Raw genomic sequence first — 25,869 nt, forward strand, 5'->3', positions numbered from 1 at the left:
AGGCAGACTTTGGATGGATAAAGAACTGCTGCATTGTCTTGCCCTAAACTAGTTACTAACAGTTGTGGATGTTCATGAGGATGAGGTTGAGTCCCATTAAAAACATTGTTGGGACCACTGCTTTCCACCACCTTTATCAATGATATGAAAGAACTGACCGTAAGTTTACAGAGGACGTAAAGATATGTGCAAGTGGAAGAGCTTTAGAGAAGAAAAATAGACTGTACACGGATCAAGCTGCAGTGGGGATCTTGCAGATGTCTTTTAACAAATAAATGTTGCATTATGTATTTGGATAGAGGCAATTTCAAGTATACCCCGTGCAGGGCCGTGTGCTCAAGTCCATTGAAGGACGAAGTGTTACAGCACTGCTAGGTTATTGTAAAAGCAAAAAAAAAAGAGATTTGGATGCAGTGCCAGGACAATTAATTGTAGGTTACTATTCTTTCTCCATACAAGATCTTGGTCAGGCCCCATTTTTTAATCTCGAACTTCTCAGTGTGTCCGTGTGATGACCAGAAGTACCAAAACTTGAGTGGAAAATCATAGCCACCCAAGTCTCCATTCTAAAACAGTACAACAAACCTCAATACTCTGGTGTCTGGTTAAATTTAAAAAAAAAAGACAGGGGCACCCTTAATGCTCAACAAGCTTATCAAAACTACAGTCCTTACCTCCCATTCCTGGACCCATGTCTCTAGGTCCAGCATTTCCCATTCCTGTATTCAGATCTCTGGCATCAAGTGGCTGGCCTCCGGGTCCCAGGCCCATACCAACACCACCAAGTCCCTCTATAGTTGGCAAATTTTTTTTTTAGTAATTTGCTTCAAGAGTAAATTTAACATTCATCAGAGGAAATAACTGCACTCAGAAATCTCGACTATCAGATCCAAGCACTGTAAATATCAAAACTATAACTCTTGTGACATAGCACAAGATCTGCTTGGCATTAGGATATTCTGCTGTGCAATATTAGAAAGCTTGGAAAATTTTATTAAATATAATGTCGGCATTTATATTTATATTCTCTGGAGTTTAGAAGAATGAAAGGCGATCTAATTGAGACATACAAGATTCTGAAAGGGCTTGATAGGGTAGAAACTTAGAGATTGTTCCCACTAGCCAGGGAATCTAGAACACGGGGACACAGTCTCAGGATAAGGGGTCAATCATTCAGGACTGAGATGAGGAGAAATTACTTCACTCAAAGGATTGTAAATCTTTGGAATTCTCTGCACCAGACGGTCGTGGATGCTCCATAATTGAATACATTTAAGGCTGGGATAGATAGATTTTTGGTCATGCGGGGAATCAAGGGATATGGGATACTGAATGGCGGAGCAGGCTCAACGGGCCACATGGTCTAATTCTGCTCCTATTTCTTGTGTTCTTGTGTACACAAGGGTCAACAAATATCATATGTCTGGGATTTAACATTTAGAAAATACTGTCTAACAGCAGGCCTAGTTTGCAATGAGAAAAAATATTTACTGAAAATGTTGATTTTATCCAAACATATATATTGTCAAAGCCAGGCTACCCCAGAAAGTCATAAAAATGAATACATTTAAGGCAAATAAAAACATCTATTTTATTTATATTATATGCTGCAATGTACATTGAGCTATATATAACACTGCAGCACCTTTCACAGCCTCATTTTGTTATAGTTTGAGCACCTCAAGCAACATATACATTTATTTATTTAGAGATAAAGCACTAAAACAAGCCCTACGGCCCACCTAGTCTGTGCCGACCAACAACCACCCATTTATACTAATCCTACATGAATCCCATATTCCCCACCACATCCCCACCATTCTCCTACCACCTACCTACACTAGGGGCAATTTACAATGGCCAATTTACCCATCAACCTGCAAGTCTTTGGCTGTGGGAGAAAACCGGAATACCCGGCGGAAACCCACGCGGTCACAGGGAGAACTTGCAAACTCCGCACGAGCAGTACCCAGAACTGAACCCGGGTCACTGGAGCTGTGAGGCTGCGGTGCTAACCACTGTACCGCCCAAATTTGCAATATGTTATGGGCACTTCACTGATGTTTCACTACACTTGAGAAGCAGAATGCTGTGCAGCTCACTAGAACACAGCTACGATGCTTTTCAGCACCTTTTAAGATTTCCCACAGTAACCAAAGAACCTTAACTGTTACTGTCACCAACATTTTATTAGATCATTCCATTTACCCAATCTCACTTGCATGGTGTTCAATAATGGCAATGTTTAAAATATAGTGATCATACTATCATCTGTCAAAGAACTTAAATAATTACATCAAAACAAGGTTTTAAAAAAGAATTTATATTATTTTGGTGATAATTTAATTATTCATTAAATTAACATCCCATTCATGATCAGTATTTGCAAAGTACAACAGTGCCACTTGGTGGAAGGAGGCAAAAATGACAAAAAAAAGTTAGCTGATTGAAGGCTTAAAACCTCAGATTAAACACCTGTATATGTTGCTGCCTTTAAATGAAATCTCATTTGGAAGCTAAGCTACACTTTTTCATATCAGGCAGGATTTTTAAAGTAAAAGATATGGGACCTGATGTGAAAAAGTAGCATTCAAAACAATAACTTGAATTTAAAACACATCCTCCCAATCTCCAATGGCTCAACATTAAACTCCACAGCTGAGGTATACAGACCGGGAAGGACCCAGTGCCAAGTTAGCACATCTCTTGCCAGTGTGTTAGAGGGATTACTGCATTTTGTTTCTATACCTCAGAAGTGGAAATGGCAAAATAAATCAGGATTCCCACTCTCAACTGTTATTCAGTACCCCCTGCTGAATGTGCATGTGGAGGTTTGCCGCAACAGGATCAGAACTGACTGTGCCAAAATGAAAGTTTTAGTTTTTTTTTAAAAAAAAGAGTCTCATGATTGGAGTTTAAAATTGCAGTTACAGCTTTGCTAGAACAAGCATATTTCAGGGCAATATGAACATTTTTAAACTATGAAAAGATTGGACAGGGTAGACAGAAGCAAACTGCTTCCAGTAGTTGAGTCTATAATTAGCAGCCATAAATACAAGATTAAATGTAAAAGGAGATTTAGAATAAGAACAAGAGATGCTAAATATTTTATGTAGATGCAAGGCTGTGGAATCTGCTTCCAAGATTAATAGTTGTGGCAAAAACTGTGTGAATACTAAAAGATTAGCTTAGATAGACAGAAAAACAGATAAAGGAATATGGAAACAGGATCGGTAAATATGTTTAGGGCTATTTACTTACAGGGGGACTAACACCGACAAGAACTAATTGGGCCAAATGGCCTGTTTTCAGGTTGCAATTTCTATATGTACAGTGCTAAATATAAATGGTTTTGCTTTTTACTATTTCCATGGTTTATGGCATACCAAACAGGAAGTTACAGCATTCATTTAAGACAGTTGCAAAAAAGTTGCCAATACATACTAGGAAGCTGTGGAGTTCGGTCTGCACCATAGAAGTTATTCTTGGGCATGGATTTGTCATCCTGTAGGAAAATGAAAGTCAAACTGTGGAACCAATTTTAACACAGCAAATGTGGAGGGACTGTTTTCCAAAGACAATTATTTAATTTACCTTTAAAAAAATTTAAATAGGATTTTCTGGCAGAGCTGGCACATGTAGCACTGCCACACCATGTATGGTCAGGAAGATCCTAACTTGAATTGTTGAGCTGGTTACTTTTAGTCTTGGGCTAGTGAGAGCACTACTATTGGCTTCATTATGCCTAGGCTTTTTGGGGAGCAGGGCAGCTTCTTAATTAAGATCAATAATCAGCCCAGTAGCACCTTATGGAAATGCACACCTGTACATCAGGTAAGGCCAGGATCAAGTTTGGCTGCATTCTTCCCACAATTAAATCGGGTCCAAGTTTTCACACAAAAAACTTCAATGCAAGTAATCATGTCAGAAAAGACAATGATAAAACACTATTTCAAAACTTAACACACTATTTAAAGCTCAACACTTTAAAGTCCAATGTTAAAAAACAAGAGACTGAAGTTTTTATTTTAAGAGCCTTCAAGGATAATATTGCAGTCTATGTATATTTAAATCCTTCCCAAAGAGCAGGTGAGTCCAATATTAATACTTCTGTGAAAAGCAGACATTGTTAACAATGGGAGCAACAGCATGAAGACTATTTTTTTCTTAGGTGGAATATTCCTAAAACAGATACTTGCTTCAGTATAACATGCAAACTAAGTGAAAACTTACCATCTTGATGTGCATAGGCCTGTCAAACAGAAGCTGCCCATTGAACATTGCTAGAAAACAATTAAGGAATCTTAATTTTAAAAGTTTCACATATGCATTGAAAATACTCTGGTTACAATATCAATTATAGACATCTACAAGGACTCAAAGTAAGCACCATGCACAACAAACAAAAAACTCAGTCACAGCACATCCATTTGATCTTGAGTTTAACAGTTTACCCCTTTTAATAAAGGAGCATGTAGACAAGCAAGGGGTTGGGGGGTGCAGAGCCGAGTGCATTACGAGAGTTTAACCATTTTAAATGCGGTGATTCTCCCATTAAGTACTGCAAAATATTTGGTCAACCAAGGCCAAAGTTCAGTTGTTTTGCTTTATTAATAAAAGGATACATATAGCTTGAACAGATTCGATTGGGCGCTCAAAAGTTACAGTGCCCATTCCACGACTCTTCCCATCTTTGTCTTCCACAATGTCTGCCCGTACCACAGAACCGGCCATGGAGAAAACCTCCTTCAACTTCTTCCAACCCACTTTGAAATCAAGCTGCAAAACAACATTATAAAATTAACCACACTGCTGAGCAAAGGGGAGATTACATACAATCTCCACTTTAACAGACTTTCAGTTTTCTGTTGCTCTGCAAAAGCACTAGTGAGGATAGAGAAAGACCTGCTAAATCATCAATTAACAGTCAACAGAGGAATTAGTGCAGCGAAGGAGTAGTACAAGAGAGACAGCAAACTGGAGTAAGTGACAATAATTAGAGGCTTATGAACATTATTTTACTTGCAGGAAATATGAGATTTTGATTAGGGATCAGATCATAGATTATCTGGAAGGACAGGGTCTAATCACGGAATATAAACGCGGGTTCAGAAGAGGTTAATTGGATTTTTTGAAGAGGTTACAAATCTGGTAAATAGAAATGAGGCAATGGATGTTGTCTACCTGAATTTCAGAAAAGCACCAGACACTTTCCAACATATCAAACTAATTCATAAGGTGCATGCCTGGGGAAAGATGGCAAGCATAACCTAAATTGTTGTGACTGGATGGTAGACAGCAAAGAGATCAGAATGGAAACCAGGAGTTCCACTGGGGTCACTGTTTGTAACTTTTACACATAACAAGAGGCTATGATATTGCTCAAGGTATTGCTGATATAAAATTGGTTGGCAATAATCTGAAGGGATCTGAACAGAATAAGTCAGTGGACAAACAGGTGGCAAATTGAGTTCAACACTGATCAACTACGTCACAACATTAGGTTGAACCAGCGAGAATGTGAATGGCATGTTGATACAATCTGCTTCAGGTAACAGAACAGGAAAGAGAACTGGGGATTTTAGAGAATGGGCGGCACAGTGGCTAGCACCGCAGCCTCACAGCTCCAGCAACCAGGGTTCAATTCCGGGTACTGCCTGTGTGGAGTTTGCAAGTTCTCCCTGTGTCTGCGCGGGTTTCCTCCCACACGCCAAAGACTTGCAGGTTGATAGGTAAATTGGTCATTAGCAATTGCCCCTAGTATAGGTAGGTGGTAGGGAAATATAGGGACAGGTGGGGATGTGGTAGGAATATGGAATTAGTGTAGGATTAGTATAAATGTGTGGTTGATGGTCGGCACAGACTCGGTGGGCCGAAGGGCCTGTTTCAGTGCTGTATCTCTAAACTAAACTAAGAATAGATTGTTAAAACAAACTAGTCATTGTTCACAGTGGTGAAGGCGGCAAATAAAATGTTGGAACATCTAACTAGTTGTGTGACTTAAATCACGTTTTATCTGGCCTTGCCAGATTTCTTAAGTGCAGTCTTCAGTTTTTTTTCTTATTACAGAATGGATATGGTTATAAGACCTCGTCCAGAGAATGACTTAGAACCTAAAGGAGTTGTAAGGAAACACTGTCTACCCTATTTTACTCGAGAAGGGGGAGCTTGACAGACATCTTTTTAAAATTTCAGCATGTATGGGAGAATTAGTTCCATAAAACTTATGTTGCACACAAAATTTGAGTATTGAGACACAATTTAAAGGATGCCAAAAGAAAGAATTTGTATTTTTTTCCCCCAGTGAAAGAACAGACACGTAGCAGAGATCATCAGCTGTAGTGGTAGAAGAAGAAATCAAGAAAGGTTTTACAAGATAGGATCAGGGTTATAGTTTCTAGAATCAAGGCAAGGAATCTAATTGGTGATCGGTTTTCTTCCTGAAACATTACTCTACAATTTATAGAGGGCAGCCTGGCTGACGGTCACTCTACTGAAACAATTTTCTCAATGCCAAGTGAGGCGATTAGTCTGACTGACCTGAGGATTTTAAAAAAGTGAAATGAGCAGCACTGATGCCACATTAATCTTAGACTTGTGATTCACCAACACAATGGACTCAATGACCAAGACATCTGAATGCAATTGATCTGCAATAAACTATGCTAAATATTCAACAGCTGCCACTTGCATTTTGAGGATGAAATAAGCTTGGAAAAGCTTGATGTAAAATATTCACAGTCACCAAAGATTTTCCATCTGCTTTAGTATCATGCAAAGGATGTACTACAATTAAAAGAGTTCATTAAAATTTGGAGGCGGTGGAACAATGGAAAATCTGAGGACAGTATAACTGTCTTCCTACTTCATATTTCCTAAATAAAGCTGATTATTTTAATCTTCTGTGAAACAAATGGAGTAGACTATTCCTATTGTTTATATTTTATCACTTCCCCTTTATTTTTATGCAGAACTGACAGTAAGCTACCATGGTTTTTGATCATAAGGGGAACACAAAGAGGGTAAGGACAGAGGATAAATCACATGGGAAAAAAATGGAGGGAAGCCAGAATAATTGCATTTTCGCTCATCATTTTACTTCATTTGGAGTAAGAAACCATGGAACCAGTTTTGCAGTTTCCTCAATCTTTTCTGTATACATTTCTGATCAGACTAAACATTTCCTCAAATTTCATTTATGCTTTTACTAAAATAAAATTAAATGCGTATATTTTGTTAGCATTTACAAACTCACATTAACAATAAAGATGGTGCTTCCAAGCCTGCCAGCCTGTAGGGCGTTGAGAACATCTCTGGGGACATGAGAGTTATGTAAGAGAGCAGGTGGGATATTCATTCCAGGACCACCTGCACCTGCACCTCCACCACCACCCATTCCCATCCTGCCAAAACCACCAAACTTCTGCATCATACGTCTTGCATGCTCACCATCCAAATCCTATATTAAAAAAGTTAAAATTATGATAGTGGAAAAATACGGCCCACATTCATTCTCAAAAGTAAACAGTAATTTCTGAGCACTGTTCAATTCTTACCTTTATTTTGCAATGCTAAAGTCCCTTTATACCACAGTTGCTTTTCATCATCTAGAGTTATATCCATTACTATGTCTGAGTGAACATTACCAAACCAAATAAATAGAAACACATACCGGGAACAGTATTTTTATCTGCACAATGTCAAAAGGCTCAATCATACAACTGCAAAGCAGTGAGAGTTATGATAGTTGCACTGATTGGCTCATTTTAGATAGAACACGCACGCATTTAATTCCTTAATACTTTTTTTTCCTCCAAATTACAAATTTGATGAATTGGATACAGACTGGAAGATTTATGAAAATTAATTCACCCTTTGAAGAAATTGCGAGGGTAGAACTAAGCCATAAACTAATCAGAAAGAGCATAACATATACTGCATAAAAACTGTAATAGTAGCAGCAATGTCAGCACTTGCTCTATTCACCTTGGGACACTCAAGTCTTCCTGTGTCACTCTGCATTTATTTCCCACACAATACATTCATTAATTTTAAATGTGTTCAAAGTGATCCCCCATTTAATTTTAGTGCACAGAAACACCTCACCTCTTTCACTTTAAGAGGTCTTCCACTGAAACTTTGCTTGTCCATCACCTCCACAGCCTTGTTCATATTTTCTTCACTTTTGAATTCCACAACACTGAAAGAGAAATGTGGTACATTGCATATGCAGTAGTCCCCTCCAGTTACTACTTCAGCTTGAGATTGTATATGCAGTCACCTTTACTTCACATCACTGTTATAAGTGGAGACTGTATATGCAGTAGTGATCCCCTCAGTCACTGCTCTAACCAAAGACTGTACAAGCAGCAATCCTCCCTCTTCCTATTTTCCCTTTGCCAATATTCTTCTTCCTCTGCTGAAGCCACCGACATCTTGTTGGGGTATAAGCTCCTTGGGCACTCGCTACTTCCCAGTTTCCTTTTCAAGTACCCACACTCAAGTTGTGCTGCTAGACAGCAAGTGTTGGCAAGCAATTCATCCATCGGGAGTATCACTGCCAGGCCTGTTCATGCATTCCTCCAAAGTCCATACACGCGTGCACTTACAGTAGGAAGCACTGAACAGCAATCAGCAGTGGGAAACTTTGTGATATCCTCCTCTCAGCCCCAGAGATGCGCAAGTCAAATGATCCAATTGTTGCCCCTCACCTCCTACCAGCATCCAGCTACAACAATCAGCCACCTCAGCACAATCCAGGGATTAAACACGTCTTCATGGTTTAAATGTCCATGTTGCTCAGTCATCAGGGGGAGCTACAACTAGAGTGTTACCTAGTATCCTACATAGTTTAAACAAATATTAATTGCAATGCAAAACATAAGTACAAGTAGGAGATAAGTGTAAAGAAAACTTACCCACATCCCTTTGGTCACAGATATTAGCATGTAAAGAAAAAGAAAAAAATTCAAGTTACACAAGGTAAATCAAAATCATTGTAACAAAACTGAAGTACCTACATTGATATTTAAATAGGGGGTGCCACAATTCTTTCCCCACTTATACAAAAAAAATTAGGTGCTAATTGTTAGCCACTATACATTACCCTCTTGAAAAAAATTGTTCCTGTATAGTGCAGTGCAAATGGAACATGGACCACCAACGATCTGCACATGGTACAGAGGGAAGCAGATTCAATACTTCTGAACTCCCAAAGTTGGCCATGCTATGAGGGAGACATACCAAGCAGAAGCCGGACACAAGTGTGCTAGGTGACTCCCACAGACCACTCTTAAAAGCACCCAGCAGCTGGCTCAACAGACCTGGGAGTAGGTCACATGTTAAGACTTGCAAACAGCCCAGGGCAAAAAAATGAGAGATCAAATAATCTCTCCAAAAATTAGTTACAGTTTCCTTCCAGACACTTGGACCATTTAGAAACTTCAACTTACTTACTAGAACCTGTGGGCAAATTCAGAGAACAAATGTACTTGTTACATGTTTTACAATACTGATTGAAACAAAATAATCTAGTCATGGTTCCCCCCAGTAATTATTTCAAAGTGGGTGCTGCACACAAAGTGCAGATTAACCTTAAAGTCAAACTAAATGTTTCCTATAATGATTATAAAGTGTTTATTTCAAGCATTTCTGCACCCACTTTGGGTAATAAAGGGAGAACCCTACTAGTGTGGCAGCCCTGTATCAGATTCATAACCAAAATACATTCATATGATTCTCAAGAAACCCTAGGTCAAACTATCACTCCAACAATGCTGCTAAAATCCATTCCACTTTCACACTGTTTCCACCTACAACTTATTCAACATCCTATTCTATGCTTAAACACCATTGTTTAAGGATCAGAACTATTTTCCCCCTTTGACAATTACAATCTTGGCTAGCATAACGTCTAAAAAGACAAAATTATCTATCATCCCTTACCTGTTGCTTGTTTTTTTTTTAAAGTTATATAGCAGATATATTTGGTAAAGTTTATTTAAAAAATTACATTATTTGACAAAAGTGAACATTCCCCAATTTTCCACTCAAAGTTGTGCCAAGTGAAGGCTACAGTGATTCAAAGGCAACCACCAATACTATGACTAATCCAGACACATTGCATGATAATGCACAGGGGTCTTATATGAAAGCACACAAAGAATAAAATCAAGCCTAGAACTGAAAGACCATTATGGCACATAAGCCACACATTTTGGTGAGTAAAAAGGTGCTAAGCCATACAGACCTGAAGGTCCCATGCATGATCAGTGCTGAACTGAACAGAAGCAGCAATGGGAAGTGGAGAGTTTTAAGAAAAAATAGCCAGGGTACCTGATAATTATCCAGTAACCTGTTGAAAAAGCGTGGATGTGAGGAAAGGACAGGATCAGGCTCCTCTGTGATGCTTTCCAGTCAGACAGCTTGGTCTCATTAATAGGCTCATTTATCAAAAATGGCCAATCTAGGCATACACCAGTTAGGTGCCAGCACCTGTAGAAGCATATCCTACTGATCACTGAATTCAAGAGATAGAGATTGATGGGGAGGGGGGTGGAGGCAAAAAAGGAAATCTAATGATGAGCCTACTCTTCTGAACACTTTACATATTATTTATTGTGCTGCATTTTCATGTACTTTAGGGGAAAAAAATCCAAAATAGGCCAATAATATCTAACACTACCAAAACATTGCACCAATATTACATTAACAAACAAATAGCACCAAATATGCCTGCTATACAGTCTATGGCTTTACATTCATATGCTTTTCTTCCCCCACCTAACCACATCCACATTTCTGAGCTTTAGATTTCAAAGTCTAACCAAAGCCCACTTCCACTATTCCATATCCTGTGTATTTTACATTTGCAATTAAACCACAGAAGAACTCATTCTTTATCACTTACCCTCGACTTTCCATCCGCATCCATAAAGAGTTCCACGTAAGTAACCTCACCAACTACAAACCAGATCCCAGACGAAACATACACGGAAGGAGAAAAGCCAAGAAAACAATTGGAATTCAGCAAAAACATTGACAACGTTATGTAGTAACCTGAGCCCTCTAAAAGCCCAGAATATCATTCCATATACCTAAACCTTCTTACTATGCTATGTACAGGTGTGCAGTGATCCCAAGTCTAACCCAACCTAGAATAGTCATATTAAACCACAACCCTTAATATCATTGTTACCAGTTGCTAACAAAGTTACATACAACAGGCCCTTTTACATCTACCCAGCGTGAACACATGCGCTTCCCAAACTCGAACTCTTCTCAAATGTGCCCAGCCAATAAGGATGTCACGTTATAATATGCAAAATACATATCTTTCTCTGTCCCTCATCTACAATCATTGAAATTATCAAATTTAAGTTATCAGAACTTCAAAAATGAAAGCCATAAACATTCTGCAGATTTCAAGGTAAGATATTATTGATATAAGTTATTGCATCATATATTGTGACATCCCCACCAGCATCCACCATAAGCAGCCGAGTCTGCTTCTGTTAAGATCAACTGTGAAAGAATCAAACCATTATATGACCAAGTGCTGTATTAACAAATTGGAGCTAATCAAGAGTTCCCACCTACTGCAAGACTAGTATCCATTTACATGTACAAAACACTAAGCCGTCAGCCAAGACAATTTTAGCACAGTCAGTCCTTCTGAAGAGCAAGCTGAAGTTCCAAAAAGGTTGCTGTCATCAACTCCCTTTCTTAAATCACCCTCCCCTCAACCCCCGACATTAATTAAGCTTTGTACAGAACGATAAGTTGCTCTTTAGCTCCACAGGATTTCAGACACAACCGCAATTTCAGTTTAATTCATCGTTCCTGTTCTGGCAAAAGCAAAGAAAGCTTAACTTTACCTTGAATACACAAATGGAGCAGCTAAAGAAGAAACTAACAATTGTGACAATCACAAGCACTTTCTAGCTTGATCCAAGTCCAAGTCTGACTTTCTTCGGTTTATGCAAGACAAGAATTATTAGTTTTGAACATTTACAACAATAAAGTTTAAACTTGGAGCGAGCAATCTGCACAGGTCACTTTGCATACTTTAAAGCAATTTTAAGCTCCAAATGAAGGAAATATTCGATAGCTGAGACACTATTACCATATATCCTCTGCAGTACCAAACTTATTCTTACACATCTGCTATCGACTTTCATGTTTGGCAATAATGAATAAGGATCTTTAATAGGAGGGAACAAAAGGAAGATCACATGTGATGCAATGTAGTGGGAATGAATTAATTGCATTTTATTATTCCTGGATCATGCAATTATATCCATGATAACAGATGGCTAGGGCGTTTTAAAGCTAAGATGGTGAAGTTGGTATAATGGTATCTAATGGATCAAAGGGCTTTCTTCATCTGAACTTGTCTCATGAGAATATTCAAAAGGTGAGAACTAATTCCCTGGAGTTCATCAATACTGCTTTCAACTGGTTGTCAAATTACAAAGAATGGGGTGACTCTCCTGTTAATTTCATCTTCCTGCATTCAGCGCTCCCATGCCAAAGCGGAGAAGGAAATCAAACCCAAATCCCACTGTCCCATGGTATTTTGCACCATGATGCCATTTTGGAAAAAGCTCTAGAAACATTTCCCACCACCCTTCCCCAGACTTGCTCTTCAAAAGAACTGCAGTACTTCTCCTGCACTAGGCAGTGGGCCTCAACTGTTCTTAACTTGGCTTAGTGCAACACACAAAGACCACTTTTAGGCTGAATACCGATTTTGGTTCCCTACACACCTGTACCACCATAATCCCACCACTCTACTATCTAAATCATTTAAAGACATCATCAGTAGTCTACAAAACCAAGGACATATAAAGCTGCATGGGCACATTCCCAATGTTACACTAATTTTAGGCCACCAACTTTTGAGTCTTACCGCTTGAAGCCATCACTACATCAAGAAAGGTGCGAGTCTACACAAACCTAGAAATATGACACTTAACAGTGGTTTCGCATGAAAAACAATGTCTGCTGATAAAAATTTCTTTCCTGTCAAGACTACTAAATACTGGTAACATCAAGTAGTCCTATGCAGCAGCAGCATGCACCACGGCGGACTGTTCAAACTTCTGTTCTGAAACACCAATAATCCTTTTTCACTCAGATACTGAACACACAATTGATGGCAATCATCAAGGAAGGTTTACCACATATGGCTTTCCAAAGTCAAATGTGTCAGGTTGTTATTGAAGACAACAAATTTTTGGTAATATACTAAAAATAATTGAGAAAATAAAGTTAGGGAAATTTTAGGCACATTTTCTGAACAGTGGAAACCTTACTGTAAAATCAAGTATATGTAACTTCTGCCCACAATTTCTATATAGCTGAATTTAGTAAGCATTAAAGCTCTATCTACCTTTTTTGTGGGGAAGGTCAGAATAATCAGTTGATTTAACAAGATATTAAAGCAATGGGGGGGGGGGGGCGGTGAGGGGGGAAGGGGGTGGAAAGAGACAAAATAGTGATTCTATGCATCTTCTATGAATGCAGCAACACTGTAATGCTTCATCTGATCGTAGAATTCTTGCTGTAGTGATAGCTCATAGTGAGCCATATATGCTTCAATGTTCAATGCATAATATCCCCAACTCAATGACATTTGTTTGAATAATTGTCCAACTTTACTTCAAGCCGTTCCAGATGTTAGCCGAAACAATTCCACACTAGTTTAAAAACAATATCCCTTTTGTCAGGCTATTCATGTTACCAAGTCTCCAACATGCATTGCATCCATCTGCATATATGTACTGGCCTTTTTTTAAACCAAGTTTGTAAACTTACGGTGTACACATGATGGCATTTCTCACTGACCTTCAAATCAATATTGAAAAAAAGACATACCATTTTTCAACATTGCTATCTTCAGAGAAAAGTTACAAATACTTCGAAGTTAACAAAACTCCAAAATGTGCAAAGCAATCATGTAATTATGATGGCTTAATCCACAGTTTATCCTTCAAACGATGACACTTTAACAAAAACACAGAATAAAGTTACAGTAAGATGTACATTAGCCACTGATCTCTCTTTCCATCGACTCGATATAAGAAAACCAAATCCTGTTTAGCTGTTAGTTATGACAACTGATATTTAAGGGAAAAACCCCATTCACAAAAAAAATTCAGGCGTTGCAAGACAAACGTCACTGTCCCAACCAATCGATGTTGCCAAAGATTTTTTTTAAGCAGAAATAGACTGAGATTCTTTCCAATAAGAGGCATTCCTAACAATTTAGAAGTGCAACTTCATGAAGCTTGCACTTTCAGGAGACAAAATTCTTGTAAAAAGTCAATCATGTCAATAAACTGCTCTCCTGGAGTTACAATGCTTCTACCCAGTACTGGTACCCCCTCCCACCTCTAGTGGATAAGCCTTTACAGATATTAAAATACTCCAAAGTACACCATCACCATTCTCTTGCGCAATCCTTTCCAACTTATTTTTGAGGGGACTGCAAAGGGCAGTACAGAAAATGTTATGAAGTAAACAACTTTGAAAGAGCAGAAATATCTCCCCAACCCCGCAAAATAGCAAGATGACACCAAATAATTATTCCATTGCTGTTTTGCTCCATTACTTCCATTAGAATTTAAGCTATTACTAGAGTTGTCTTTTTTAAACATTCATAGCTAATCACAAGATTGGTCAATGGGATCTTGCCACAATGTACACAAGCAATAAAAGCGCAGTGTGTTTTAGTGCTAGGCTGTATTATTGAGAGGTCCATGCTCAACACACTTAAGGAGGTCCTGTATCCAGTTTTACAATATCTGACTTCAGTGAGCAATAGTCTGTGATCTATTCCAACTGGATCCCAGTTGGATTCTAAACTGCAAAACACTCTCTTCAGGTAACGAGTATAATATTTAAGAGTAAACTGCATTCTACTGAATATTACAAAGATATTGTACATGTATAACAAAAACAGAAAACCCTGGGAACACCCAGATCAGTCAGCATCTGTGAAGAGAACAAACAAGTTAACGTTTCAGGTGTGCACCTTCATCAGAACAGGAAGATGCAACAGAAAAACATTAAAAGAGAAAAGGCGAGGGGAAAAAAGAACGACCTGTAAAGTGTTTAATTTTGTCCTTTCCACAGATGCTGACGTGCCAACGTTTGCAGCATTTTCTATTTGGTTTCAGTTACCCAACATCAGACACTTTTTTGTTTACACTGTGTTTGCGTAACTGTCTAAAGATTATAGACATTGGAGGAAGAACAATTTTGGAAATTATCTGTGTATAAGAATTCAACTATTTTCAGCAGGGTACTACGCATTGTTGCAAGTAGGATGAGGGTTCATGCCACGGTTCCCCATGTAAGCACTCAACCAACATCAAGCCACAATTGCAACATGTATATAGACGATACAACACAACTTACACTCAAAATTCAACCCGGAGGAACCACATACACACTTGTTTACAGCCAATTAGAGGTGTTGGAAGGTAACTGGGAGCAGATTGCCTAGACCGGAAAAGTGCACGCAATTTTGGATGGCAATCATCAAATCTTTTCTCTCAAACTTAATAGGGTATCTTTGATAGAATTGAGCTATTGAGGAGTAGTAGATTCTAAGCACTACTTAATCTGTTGGGGAACAAAACCTCTTTTTTTTTTTTTAATTGGCAACAGAAGTAGATTTTGCATTGTAAGTTGGCTTAAATTGCCAGCATTGTTCTATACAAGTCAAATAAAGATCTAATTTTCTCCCCCACAGTAAGACAATCGGCAGTGAAAACCTGGCCTGCGCCCAGAACATCAAGCAAGAACTGAAATGACATTCCTTTCTTCTCCCAATTTCCAGAATAGTATTGGCAGAACATATATCCTACTAAAATGTAGTGATATACCAACCTGTGTCCACCAGCTCAAATTCTATTTTCTAAAGTCTTAAATTTCTAGTGTCAGCACCCACAAAACACCAATTCAACCTGAGAATTCTGTTTCTCCCTAGTTCCAATATATTGAAACCATTAAGAGTTTCTGGGCAAATTTCCTATTTTTTTGTTCACGAACATCCTTCAGAATAGCTGTAAAGAGACATTTAGTTACAAAACAGTTGGTTACTTCAACTAAAATTCTGGTCATAATTTCTTCAGTATGAAAGAGGGCTTATTCTTCAAGATCAATATTTGGCATCAGGAATTGAAGGCGAAAAAGTAATTTATAGTTAATACACAATATTTGTTGATAAAACAATTTTAAAACTAGTTTAACAAGGTTCCAATTAACACACACTACACCTGACGTTACCTTTCTCTCTCATTATATCTTTAAGTGTTTGCCATTTCATTTCAAACGGGATATTGCTCACAAAAACCCGGAATCTTGCATTTCGGTTAGTTGAATATGGCTCAAAGCGACTTCCTCCACGCTTGCTACTTTTTTCCTTCAGCTTATCGTTTTTATCATTCTGAACTGCAGCTTCATTTGATTCACTGTGAAGAACAAAACATGATTTCAATATCAACAATCTCATTCTGGATCCAAACAGCTGAAAGTAGCAGTTTCCCCTTAAAAAACATGCGATGTTATCCATACAGCACAAACGTCAACCCAGGCCCAAATGGGAAAGGGGGGGGGGGGGGGGGGGAGAGAAAGAGAGAGAAGGGCTTCGACCCAGGCACAAATTGGAAGGGGGAGAGCTTCGACCCAGGCGCAAATGGGAAAATGGGGGAGCAGGAGGAGGAGGGTTTGAACCGAGGCGCAAATAGAAACGTGGGGGGGGCTTTGAGCCCAGGCACAAATGGAAAGATGGGGGGGGGGGGGGGGGGCGCTTTGTGCCCAAGCGCAAATGGAAAAAGGGCAACTTCCAGCCCAGGCGCAAATGGGAAAGGGGGTGAGGGCTTATGAGACCAAACGAAAATAATTATGTGGGGTGGGGGGGCTCCAGCCCGGGTCAAATGGAATATAGAGGATGACGTAAGAATACAGACAATCAATAAACAAAACCTAAATGTTTAGGTAAAAATTGTACATCAAACAGTAAAATTGTTAGTTCAAATGTGGGAAATTGGTCTCAACAATCAGGATTGAAAAGGCACTGTACAACTAAATTTAAAATCAGGCAGCTCCGCTCACTGGGCGTGCCTGGAACTAGTCAATCCCCACTGTTGGTGAGAAGCTGGGCCGCTTCCCAAGCGCCGCAACAGATTTCGGGCTAGAGCGGCTCTGCTTCGGCCCTTTTGTTCGGCGCCCGTGGCTGCGGCCTGCAGCCCCTCTGAAGCCTGAGCCGTTGCCATAGACACATGGCCTCCCTTCAAATCCCCTCACACAGAGCCGCACCTCTGGTTCTGATCCTCATCACCGCCGCTCGGGTTATTCTCATCTTGCTTCTCTTCCAGCTCAGGGTTGCTGATCACAGGTTCCTGGGGTGTAGGCTCCAAATCCGCCATCGACGCAACAACAAACAACCAGATCGCGCTTTCTAACTCGGAATGGCGGAGGGTCGCGTGAAGGATTCTGGGTACAACCGCGTCGAAAGCCCCGCCCCTCCCCCGAGTGACATCACACTGGATTTCGGCGCCAAATCTCCACAGCAACCGGTCATCTGCACACGTCCATCTGACAACAAAACAAAATGCTGGAAGCGCTCAGCAGCATCTGGGGCGAGAGAAACAGAGTTAACGTTTCAGGTCGATGACTTTTCATCAGAACTAGAAAAAGTTATCATAGAATGGTTATTGGCACAGAAGGAGGCCATTCTGCCCATCGAGCCCGTGCCAATTTAGCTCGTCCTACTTCCCTAGCCCCGCAATTTTTTCTATTCAGGTGCTTAATCAATTCCCTTTTGAAAATCACAGTTGAATCTGCCTCTGCCACCCTTTCAGGCTGTGCATTCCAGATCGTAACCAATCACTGAGCAAACAAGTTTTTCCTCATGTTGCCTTTGGCTCTTTTGCCAATCAATTTAAATGTGTCCTTGGTTCTCCACCCTACCGCCAATGGGGACAGTCTTTATCTGCTCAGTCTAGACCCTTCACAATTTAGTTCGACACGTAACAGGTATTAAGCAAGTACAGAAGCAGGGGGGAGGGTGGAAGGCAGGAGAAGTTAAATGAGAAAGAAGGCTGATGGTGCAAGGCAAAAGGAGATTGGGATGGGACAAATAAAGAGGAAATGTAAATGGGAAAAAGCAAAATCATTAAAAGTTGTCGTCCAAGAAAAGGAGCAGAAGTTTTAATCTGAAATTGTTGAATTCAGTATTGATTCCAGAATGCTGGAAAGGGCATAATCGAAAGTTGAAGTACTGTTTCTCAAGCTTACATTGAGCTTCATTTCAACAGTATAGGAGGCCAAGGACAGAGAGGTCAGAATGGAAGTAAGGCACAGCATTAAAATGACAGGTGACAGGAAGCTCAGGGTCATGCTTGCAGACTGAACAAATGTGTTCTGCAATGCGTCTGACTGGTTTAGATGGCAGGTGCGCTAATTCCTCAGTCGAAGCTTGACAGCTAAGTGTGAAGCAGGTAATATGCTTCTTTTAATTGAACCCTGAAGTGTCTGTGGGCAAATGAAAGGTCTAACAACAGTTTCCCATTTTTTAGAGGTGCACAATAATAAAAACCAAATCATAAAACAGGCAAAGGAAACTTAACAATTTAGATAATATTACCTGTGTCAGCTGCACACTTTGTTCCCTGCAGTATCACCAGTCACAGAAGACCTCCTGGCAGACACCCCATGCTCCTTCTCCAGGGCCATCCACACTGGCAAATCCGTGGAAGGGAGGTAAGCAGCCAAGGCACACATCTCCATGGGCCACGTCCAACTTGGACCAGTGGATGGCCTGATGAGGAGATCCTCGGACTTCCCCACCCAGCCCTGTACGACGTGGCCAAGGGTTAGGAGCAGTGTTGCCTCTAATATCCCGGTTCGTTGCACTGCGCGGTCCTTTTAAGATTGCCACACGACCACACACATGCACATCTTAAAGGGACTGCTTCTTGTACAGCTTAGAGCGAACATTGGTCAGCAGTTTGGAAATGAAGTGCAGCCAGAGCTTGAGGAGCAGCCCCTTCAAATAATGCAACAAGGTCTGCAAGAGGTAGTACGCAGCAGAGCTGCCCAGTATTACTGGATCAGAGTAACTGAAGGCATATTAGGATTGTCAATCCTCCAGGATTGCCCTGGAGTTTTCAGGAATTAATCTCAATGACATTGCTGCAAGCAGCCAGGGAGAAATATCATAAGGGCATTAAAAACATTTTTAAAAACATTTTGAACACTTTTTGTTCTAAAAATATTAGACATTGGGCTGTTTGACGAGTCAAGAATCATTCAATCACTTCCTAATTGGTGAAGGAAGGCAGTGCACAGTGAAAATGGACATGGTGGGCGACTAAATGGTAGGGGCGCAACAGTTGGAGTCAGGAGGTCTTGTGATGTAACCTCCAATAACATGGCTGACCAAAGTTGGCAACACTACGCTGAATGTAGTTTCCAAACTGAGAAGAATTGACACAGCTCCCAAAGTGTTGCCAACTCAAACAACAGCCTATAACTGAAAAATAACACTGAATAAAGGCCTGTGACCATGGCCATTGCTTCAAGGCAACGTAATATTTTTAATTCCTTTTTATGACATGCTTTTCAGAACTTTTGTTTGTGTTTTAAGATCACATGGCACAGTTTGGTTTGTTTTTCTGTAAAAAAATACTAACGGCATCATGTATGACATGAGTAGTTATCGTAGATGGCAATGGAGCATGAGCTTGCTATGATTTAGGCTGTAGCGATAGCCGTTTTTCAGGATGTATGTATTTCAGGGTAGAATGTATGGGATGGGCAGAGTGTGCAGGATGGGCAGAATTTGTAGCTGGGTGCAGGATGTATTGCTGTTCTTTTCAGATGGCACCATAGAGCAGTTGAACAAACAAAAAAGATAAAATAAGGAGAAAACCATCCAAAATAACCTTAAGCAACAAGTGAAATCATCCATATGGTTCAACATTTCCTTTGCATGAAGCAGACTGAAAGTGTTTCACTCCAGGTACGCTGCTGCAAAGTTACTGGTGGTTTTGAGTCTATTCATTACACAATTATACAATTTGCCCATTTTCCCATCCTGCAACTTCCCACAGGTTCTATGTCTCTGAATAGTCCCACTGGAGTTTCCCAACAACAGTAACTACTTGCATTTATATTGACATAGTAAAATATCCCAAAGTGCTTCATAGGAGTGCTATGCCTGGTGACCAAAAGCTTGGTCAAAGAGGTAGATTATAAGTAGCATCTTAAAGGAGGAGAGAGAGAGATATAGAGATGGAAAGTTTAAGGGAGGGAATTCCAGAGTTTAGGACCTCTTCAGCCAAAAGCACTGCTGCCATTGGTGGAGTGATTAAAATCAGGATTGTGCAAGACACCAAAATTCCCATTTATCAAATGAAAAGATCTCCTTTATATTCAGCAGCAGGAAGCACCTCATCCATCATCCTGGATGCACATCCATTGTGGGAGGGGAGGCCATATGGTTCATAAAATACTATTATATCCAAACTAATTCCTTGGGACAAACTCATGATTGGTAGGCACAATGTGCAAACAGACAATCAACCAAAATCAGAACAAGTGAGAAGCAGTTTCAAAGTGTGATGGAAACCACACATGCCAAATGGAAATATTAATTTCGTCATATGGAACACTGCTTGAAACTTTTTACTGGACATCACAAATAACTTTTTAAAAAGCAGAACTGAACAGCTAAAAATGGCCACACACATTTGCATTTAAGAAAACAAAGGCTGGCTGAGAGACATGTAAATTACCCCAGTCTCACTGGAACAATGGGGTGCTCCCTGATTCAATTAGTGAGATTGGTTTTGTCAATAGTGGTGGTCAAAAGACGTTGACACCCTTTGACTTTGAAAGAGCCAACCCCCGCCCGCCAAGTATGTCTGAACAGCCTTGAATTTCAAAGATCCTTCCAGAAGTTGCTGTTTCAACCAAAGAGATTGTAACATGGCATACCTTCTGGTGTAACACTGAGGTTTTGAATTTGCCTGAGGGTGAAAAAGAGACTGCAACTGAACTCCAAGAGAAAGCAAGAAATGCTGGAAATACTCAGCAGGTGTGGCAGCATCTGTGGAGAGAGAAGCAGAGTTAACGTTTCAGGTCAGTGACCCTTCTAAGGGGTCAGTGACAAAGAACAAAGAACAGTACAGCACAGGAACAGGCCATTCGGCCCTCCAAGCCTGCGCCGATCTTGATGCCTGCCTAAACTAAAACCTTCTGCACTTCCGGGGTCCGTATCCCTCTATTCCCATCCTATTCATGTATTTGTCAAGATGCCTCTTAAACGTCTCTATGGTACCTGCTTCCACCACCTCCCCCGCCAACAAGTTCCAGGCACTCACCACCCTCTGTGTAAAGAACTTGCCTCGCACATCCCCTCTAAACTTTGCCCCTCTCACCTTAAACCTATGTCCCCTAGTAACTGACTCTTTCATCCTGGGAAAAAGCTTCTGACTATCCATGCCGCTTATAACTTTGTAAACCTCTATCATGTCGCCCCTCCACCTCCGTCGTTCCAGTGAAAACAATCCGAGTTTATCCAACTTCTCCTCATAGCTAATGCCCTCCAGACCAGGCAACATCCTGGTAAACCTCTTCTGTACCCTCTCCAAAGCCTCCACGTCCTTCTGGTAGTGTGGCGACCAGAATTGCATGCAATATTCTAAGTGTGGCCTAACTATGGTTCTGTACAGCTGCAGCATGACTTGCCTATTTTTATACTCTATGCCCCGACCGATGAAGGCAAGCATGCCGTATGCCTTCTTGACTACCTTATCCACCTGCATTGCCACTTTCAGTGACCTGTGGACCTGTACGCCCAGACCTCTCTGCCTGTCAATACTCCTAAGGGTTCTGCCATTTACTGTATACTTCCCACCTGCATTAGACATTCCAAAATGCATTACCTCACATTTGTCCGAATTAAACTCCATCTGCCATTTCTCCGCCCAAGTCTCCAACCGATCTATATCCTGCTGTATCCTCTGACAATCCTCTTCACTGTCCGCAACTCCACCAACCTTTGTGTCGTCCGCAAACTTACTAATCAGACCACCTGAAAGGTTAACTCTGCTTCTCTCTCCACAGCTGTTGCCAGACCTGCTGAGTATTTCCAGCATTTCTTGTTTTTATTTCAGATTTCCAGCATCCGCAGTATTTTGCTTTTTATCCATCTGTCTCTCTCTCTCTCCAGCAAAGTCCCGGGGAAACCACGGTGGCAGCTACTACGCCTCACGACTACAGAACTTTACAGGTGACCACCAAGAAGAAAGATAAAACTCTCCTGCCTTCCAGAACTAGAGAAGCAAACCTGAATTGTACATGTGGCCCAGTAAGAACTTCAAGACTTTAACTTCAACTAAGGACACTAAAACTCAGTATTGAATTCCATTTATCACAGACTTTACTTCAACCTCCCAACTGTTTTCCCCCTCTGTATCTATTTGTGTGTGTGTGTGCCTTTCGTGGGAATGTGAGCGTGGATGCGTCACATATTGTAGTAATTTTAACCGGTTTAGAGTTAATAAACTTACATCTTTCTTGATTAAACTCAAGAAAACCTGTCTGATTGGTTCATTTGTAATTATATTCAAGGAACAGTGAGCAAGTGCTCACTGAGGTGGTAAGCTAAATCACTGTGTTAAAAGAATAAACCCTGTTGCGGTCAAACCAGAGAAGGGACGAAAGGGGAGCCTGAGACCCCTTCCTTACCTGGTCGTAACAAAAGTGGGACAACTAGAGGCCATTAAACTTGCTCAATAATAGATTGTGCTTGATCCTTTCTGCACATGCACAGTATTTCACATATGCACAGATGCTGAATAAAGAAAGTATAGAGGAGATTTTTTTAAAAGGGTATAAGAGGGGCAAAAAGAGATCATGAGAATAGATAGGTGGCTAACATTAAAGGGAGCCCAAAGGTATTATAGAAACATATAAATAGTAAAAGGATAGTCAAAGGGTGGTGCCGATTAGGAACTAAAAATGCAATATTCTTGTGGAGGCAGAGGGCATGACTGAGGTACTAAATGAGTACTTTGTATCTGTCTTCACGGGAGAAGAAGATAGTGTCAACGTAGCAATAAAGGAGAAAGTAGTTGAGATATTGGACAGGATAAAAATAAAGAGGAGCTACTTAAAAGGTTGGCAATTCTCAAAGTAGAAAAGTCACCCAATCTGGATAAGATGCATCCTAGGTTACTGAAGGAAGTAAGGCTGTGGCCACAATCTTCCAACCCTCCTTATATATAGGGATTGTACCAGAGGACTGGAGGATTACAAATGTTACACAACTGTTCACAAAAAGTAGAGGGATAAATCCAGCAACTAATGTCGATAGTGAAGAAACTTTTAGAAACAATAATCCGGGACAAAGTTAATTGGCATTTGGAAAGTTATGGGCTAATGAATAAATGTCAGCACTGATTTTTTAAAGGCAAATTGTGTTTGACTAACTTGATCATGTTCTTTGATGAAGTAATGGCGAGGGTTGATAAGGGTAGTGCAGTTGATATTGTGTATACGAAGTTTCAAAGGGTGTTTGACAAAGTAGCGCATAATGGACCTGTTAGCAAAATTAAAGCAAATGGGATTGATGGGACAGTGGCAACGTGGAGATGAAATTGGCCAATGGACAGAAAGCATTGAGTAATGGAGAACAGTTGTCTTTCAAACTGGAGGGGTGTGGTGTTCCCCAGGGGTCGGAATAAGACCACTGCTCTTTTTGTTATATATTCATGACCTGGACTTGGATATACAGGGTATAATTTCAAAGTTTGCTGAGGACACAAACTAGGAAATGTAGTAAACAATCAGGAGGATAGTAACAGACTTCAGGAGGATAGAAACAATAAGCTGGGACAAAATTAATTGGCATTTGGAAAGGTATGGGCTAATAAATAAATGTCAGCACCAATTTTTTAAAGGCAAATTTGGCAGGTGAAATTTAGAAAAGTGTGAAGTGATACATTTTGGAAGGAAGAATGAGGAAAGGCAATATAAACTAAATGGTACAATTTTAAAGAGGTTGCAGGAACATAGAGACCTGGGGGTGTACATACAAAAATCTTTAAAGGTGGCAGGACAAGTTGAGAAGACTGTTAAAAAAGCATATGAGATCATTGGCTTTATTAATAAAGGAATTGAATACAAGGGCAAGGAGATTTATGCTAAACCTTTATAAAATGCTGGCCTCAGCTGGAGTATTATGTTCAATTCTGGGCACCACACTTTAGAAAGGATGTCAAAGCTTTGGACAGTGTGCAGAAGAGATTTACTGGAATAGTACCAGGGATGAGGGACTTTAGTTATATGGAGAGACTGGAGAAGGTGAGATTGTTCTCCTTAAGGCACAGAAGGTAAGAGTGGATTTGATAGAGGTATTGAAAATCATCAACGATTTTGATAGAGTAAATAAGGAGAAACTATTACCAGTGGCAGAAGGCTTCATAACTTGAGGACACAGATTTAAAGTGATTGACAAAAGAACCAGAGGTGACATGAGAAAACATTTTTGTACAGGCATCGAGATCAGCGCAGGCTTGGAGGGCCAAATGGCCTGTTCCTGTGCTGTACTGTTCTTTGTTCTTTGTACACAGCAAGGTGTTGTGATTTGAGATGTACTGCCCGAAAGGGTGGTGGAAGCTGATTCAATAATTACTTTCTAAAGAGAATTGAACAAATACTTGACGGGAAAATAATTTACAGGGCTATGGGAAAGAACAGGGGAGGGGACCAATTGGATAGCTCTACCAAAGAGCCAGCACAAGTCTGATGGGCTGAATAGCCGCCTTCTGTGCTGTATCATTCTATGATTATATGATCTTAAGAGATAATGCAGAGTTTATTACGATAACTTCATAAGTTGAAATATGTGTAAGAATTTGACACCCCGTACCAGCAGCATGAACAGATGTCCAAAACACACCTTGTTCACATAAAATGTAGATGATTAGCAACTAAGTGGTTAATATTATGTATGTGGGCTCATTCAATAGCTCAGCATAGAAATATACTATTCAGTGACCAGCTGAGTCACACAGAGCAAGCAAATCCCAGATTCCACACCTGGCTATGCTGATTTAACTGGTTGACAGTATGGGTGCTACAGTTGACCATACCACTACAGTGGGCCTCAGCGTTACAACTGCCCTTAGTACTATAATTGCGCTTAATGTTACAAGTAGCGACAAGTGGCCTGAGAGCTATAATTTCCCTTAGTATTACAATTCTCAGTGCTACAATTAATCTCACTACTGCAAATTAATGCAAGTATTACAAGTGGCCTTAGTAACCTTGGAGTGAGAAGAAAAATCAATTAATTTCTTCCACTGTTGATAATAGTGATCCCCAGACAGAATTGCAACTGAGGTATTTGGAAGTGAGACAGATACTGACTTGACAAGTAAGAATAATCACAGGTAGGATAAAAGGGTAGAAAGTTGGGATTAGAAAATAGAGATGCATTGGCAGGACATGGTTAATAGACTAAATGCCTGACTCCTGATCCTATTTTCCAATGATGATGAAACTTCAGTGAACACCTGAGCAACCTTAATAACTGATACCTCAGCATTGTAAGACATATAAATATGCAATAAAAATAATTTTGAATATATTTATAGGCCTAGAAATTTGGCTGTGTAACGTCCATTTTTCAAGTGCTTTGAGGCCTACTAAGGCCCCAAAATGGCAGGCAAGAAGCGCGCACACACTTCTGGCCAGAGTGTGCCAACCTCCATATTGGGCAAGGACAAACAATAGACATCCTCTTTACCCATGCCTGAGGCAGGCTAAGGGATAAACAAATAAGGG

The 25,869-nt window shown here is 40.2% G+C and overlaps 1 protein-coding gene across 1 annotated transcript in view; it reads right to left on the reverse strand.

The window, feature by feature from the left end:
- The window catches only part of LOC137351716 (myelin expression factor 2-like), a 37,123-nt gene extending 19,605 nt beyond the window's left edge, over window positions 1-17,518 (reverse strand). Inside the window, exons 1-10 of the mRNA XM_068016450.1 lie at window positions 17,329-17,518; window positions 16,297-16,481; window positions 10,910-10,962; window positions 8,919-8,926; window positions 8,107-8,200; window positions 7,256-7,459; window positions 4,626-4,779; window positions 4,234-4,283; window positions 3,445-3,505; window positions 675-791 (exon numbers count right to left, since the gene is read on the reverse strand). Of these exons, the coding sequence (XP_067872551.1) occupies window positions 675-791; window positions 3,445-3,505; window positions 4,234-4,283; window positions 4,626-4,779; window positions 7,256-7,459; window positions 8,107-8,200; window positions 8,919-8,926; window positions 10,910-10,962; window positions 16,297-16,481; window positions 17,329-17,438 (1,036 nt within the window). The 5' untranslated portion in view covers window positions 17,439-17,518. The remainder of the gene's footprint in view (window positions 1-674; window positions 792-3,444; window positions 3,506-4,233; window positions 4,284-4,625; window positions 4,780-7,255; window positions 7,460-8,106; window positions 8,201-8,918; window positions 8,927-10,909; window positions 10,963-16,296; window positions 16,482-17,328) is intronic.
- Between the last annotated feature and the right edge of the window lie 8,351 nt (window positions 17,519-25,869).

The sequence above is a fragment of the Heterodontus francisci genome, chromosome 36 (assembly GCF_036365525.1).
Source record: "Heterodontus francisci isolate sHetFra1 chromosome 36, sHetFra1.hap1, whole genome shotgun sequence".
Lineage (NCBI taxonomy): Eukaryota > Metazoa > Chordata > Chondrichthyes > Heterodontiformes > Heterodontidae > Heterodontus > Heterodontus francisci.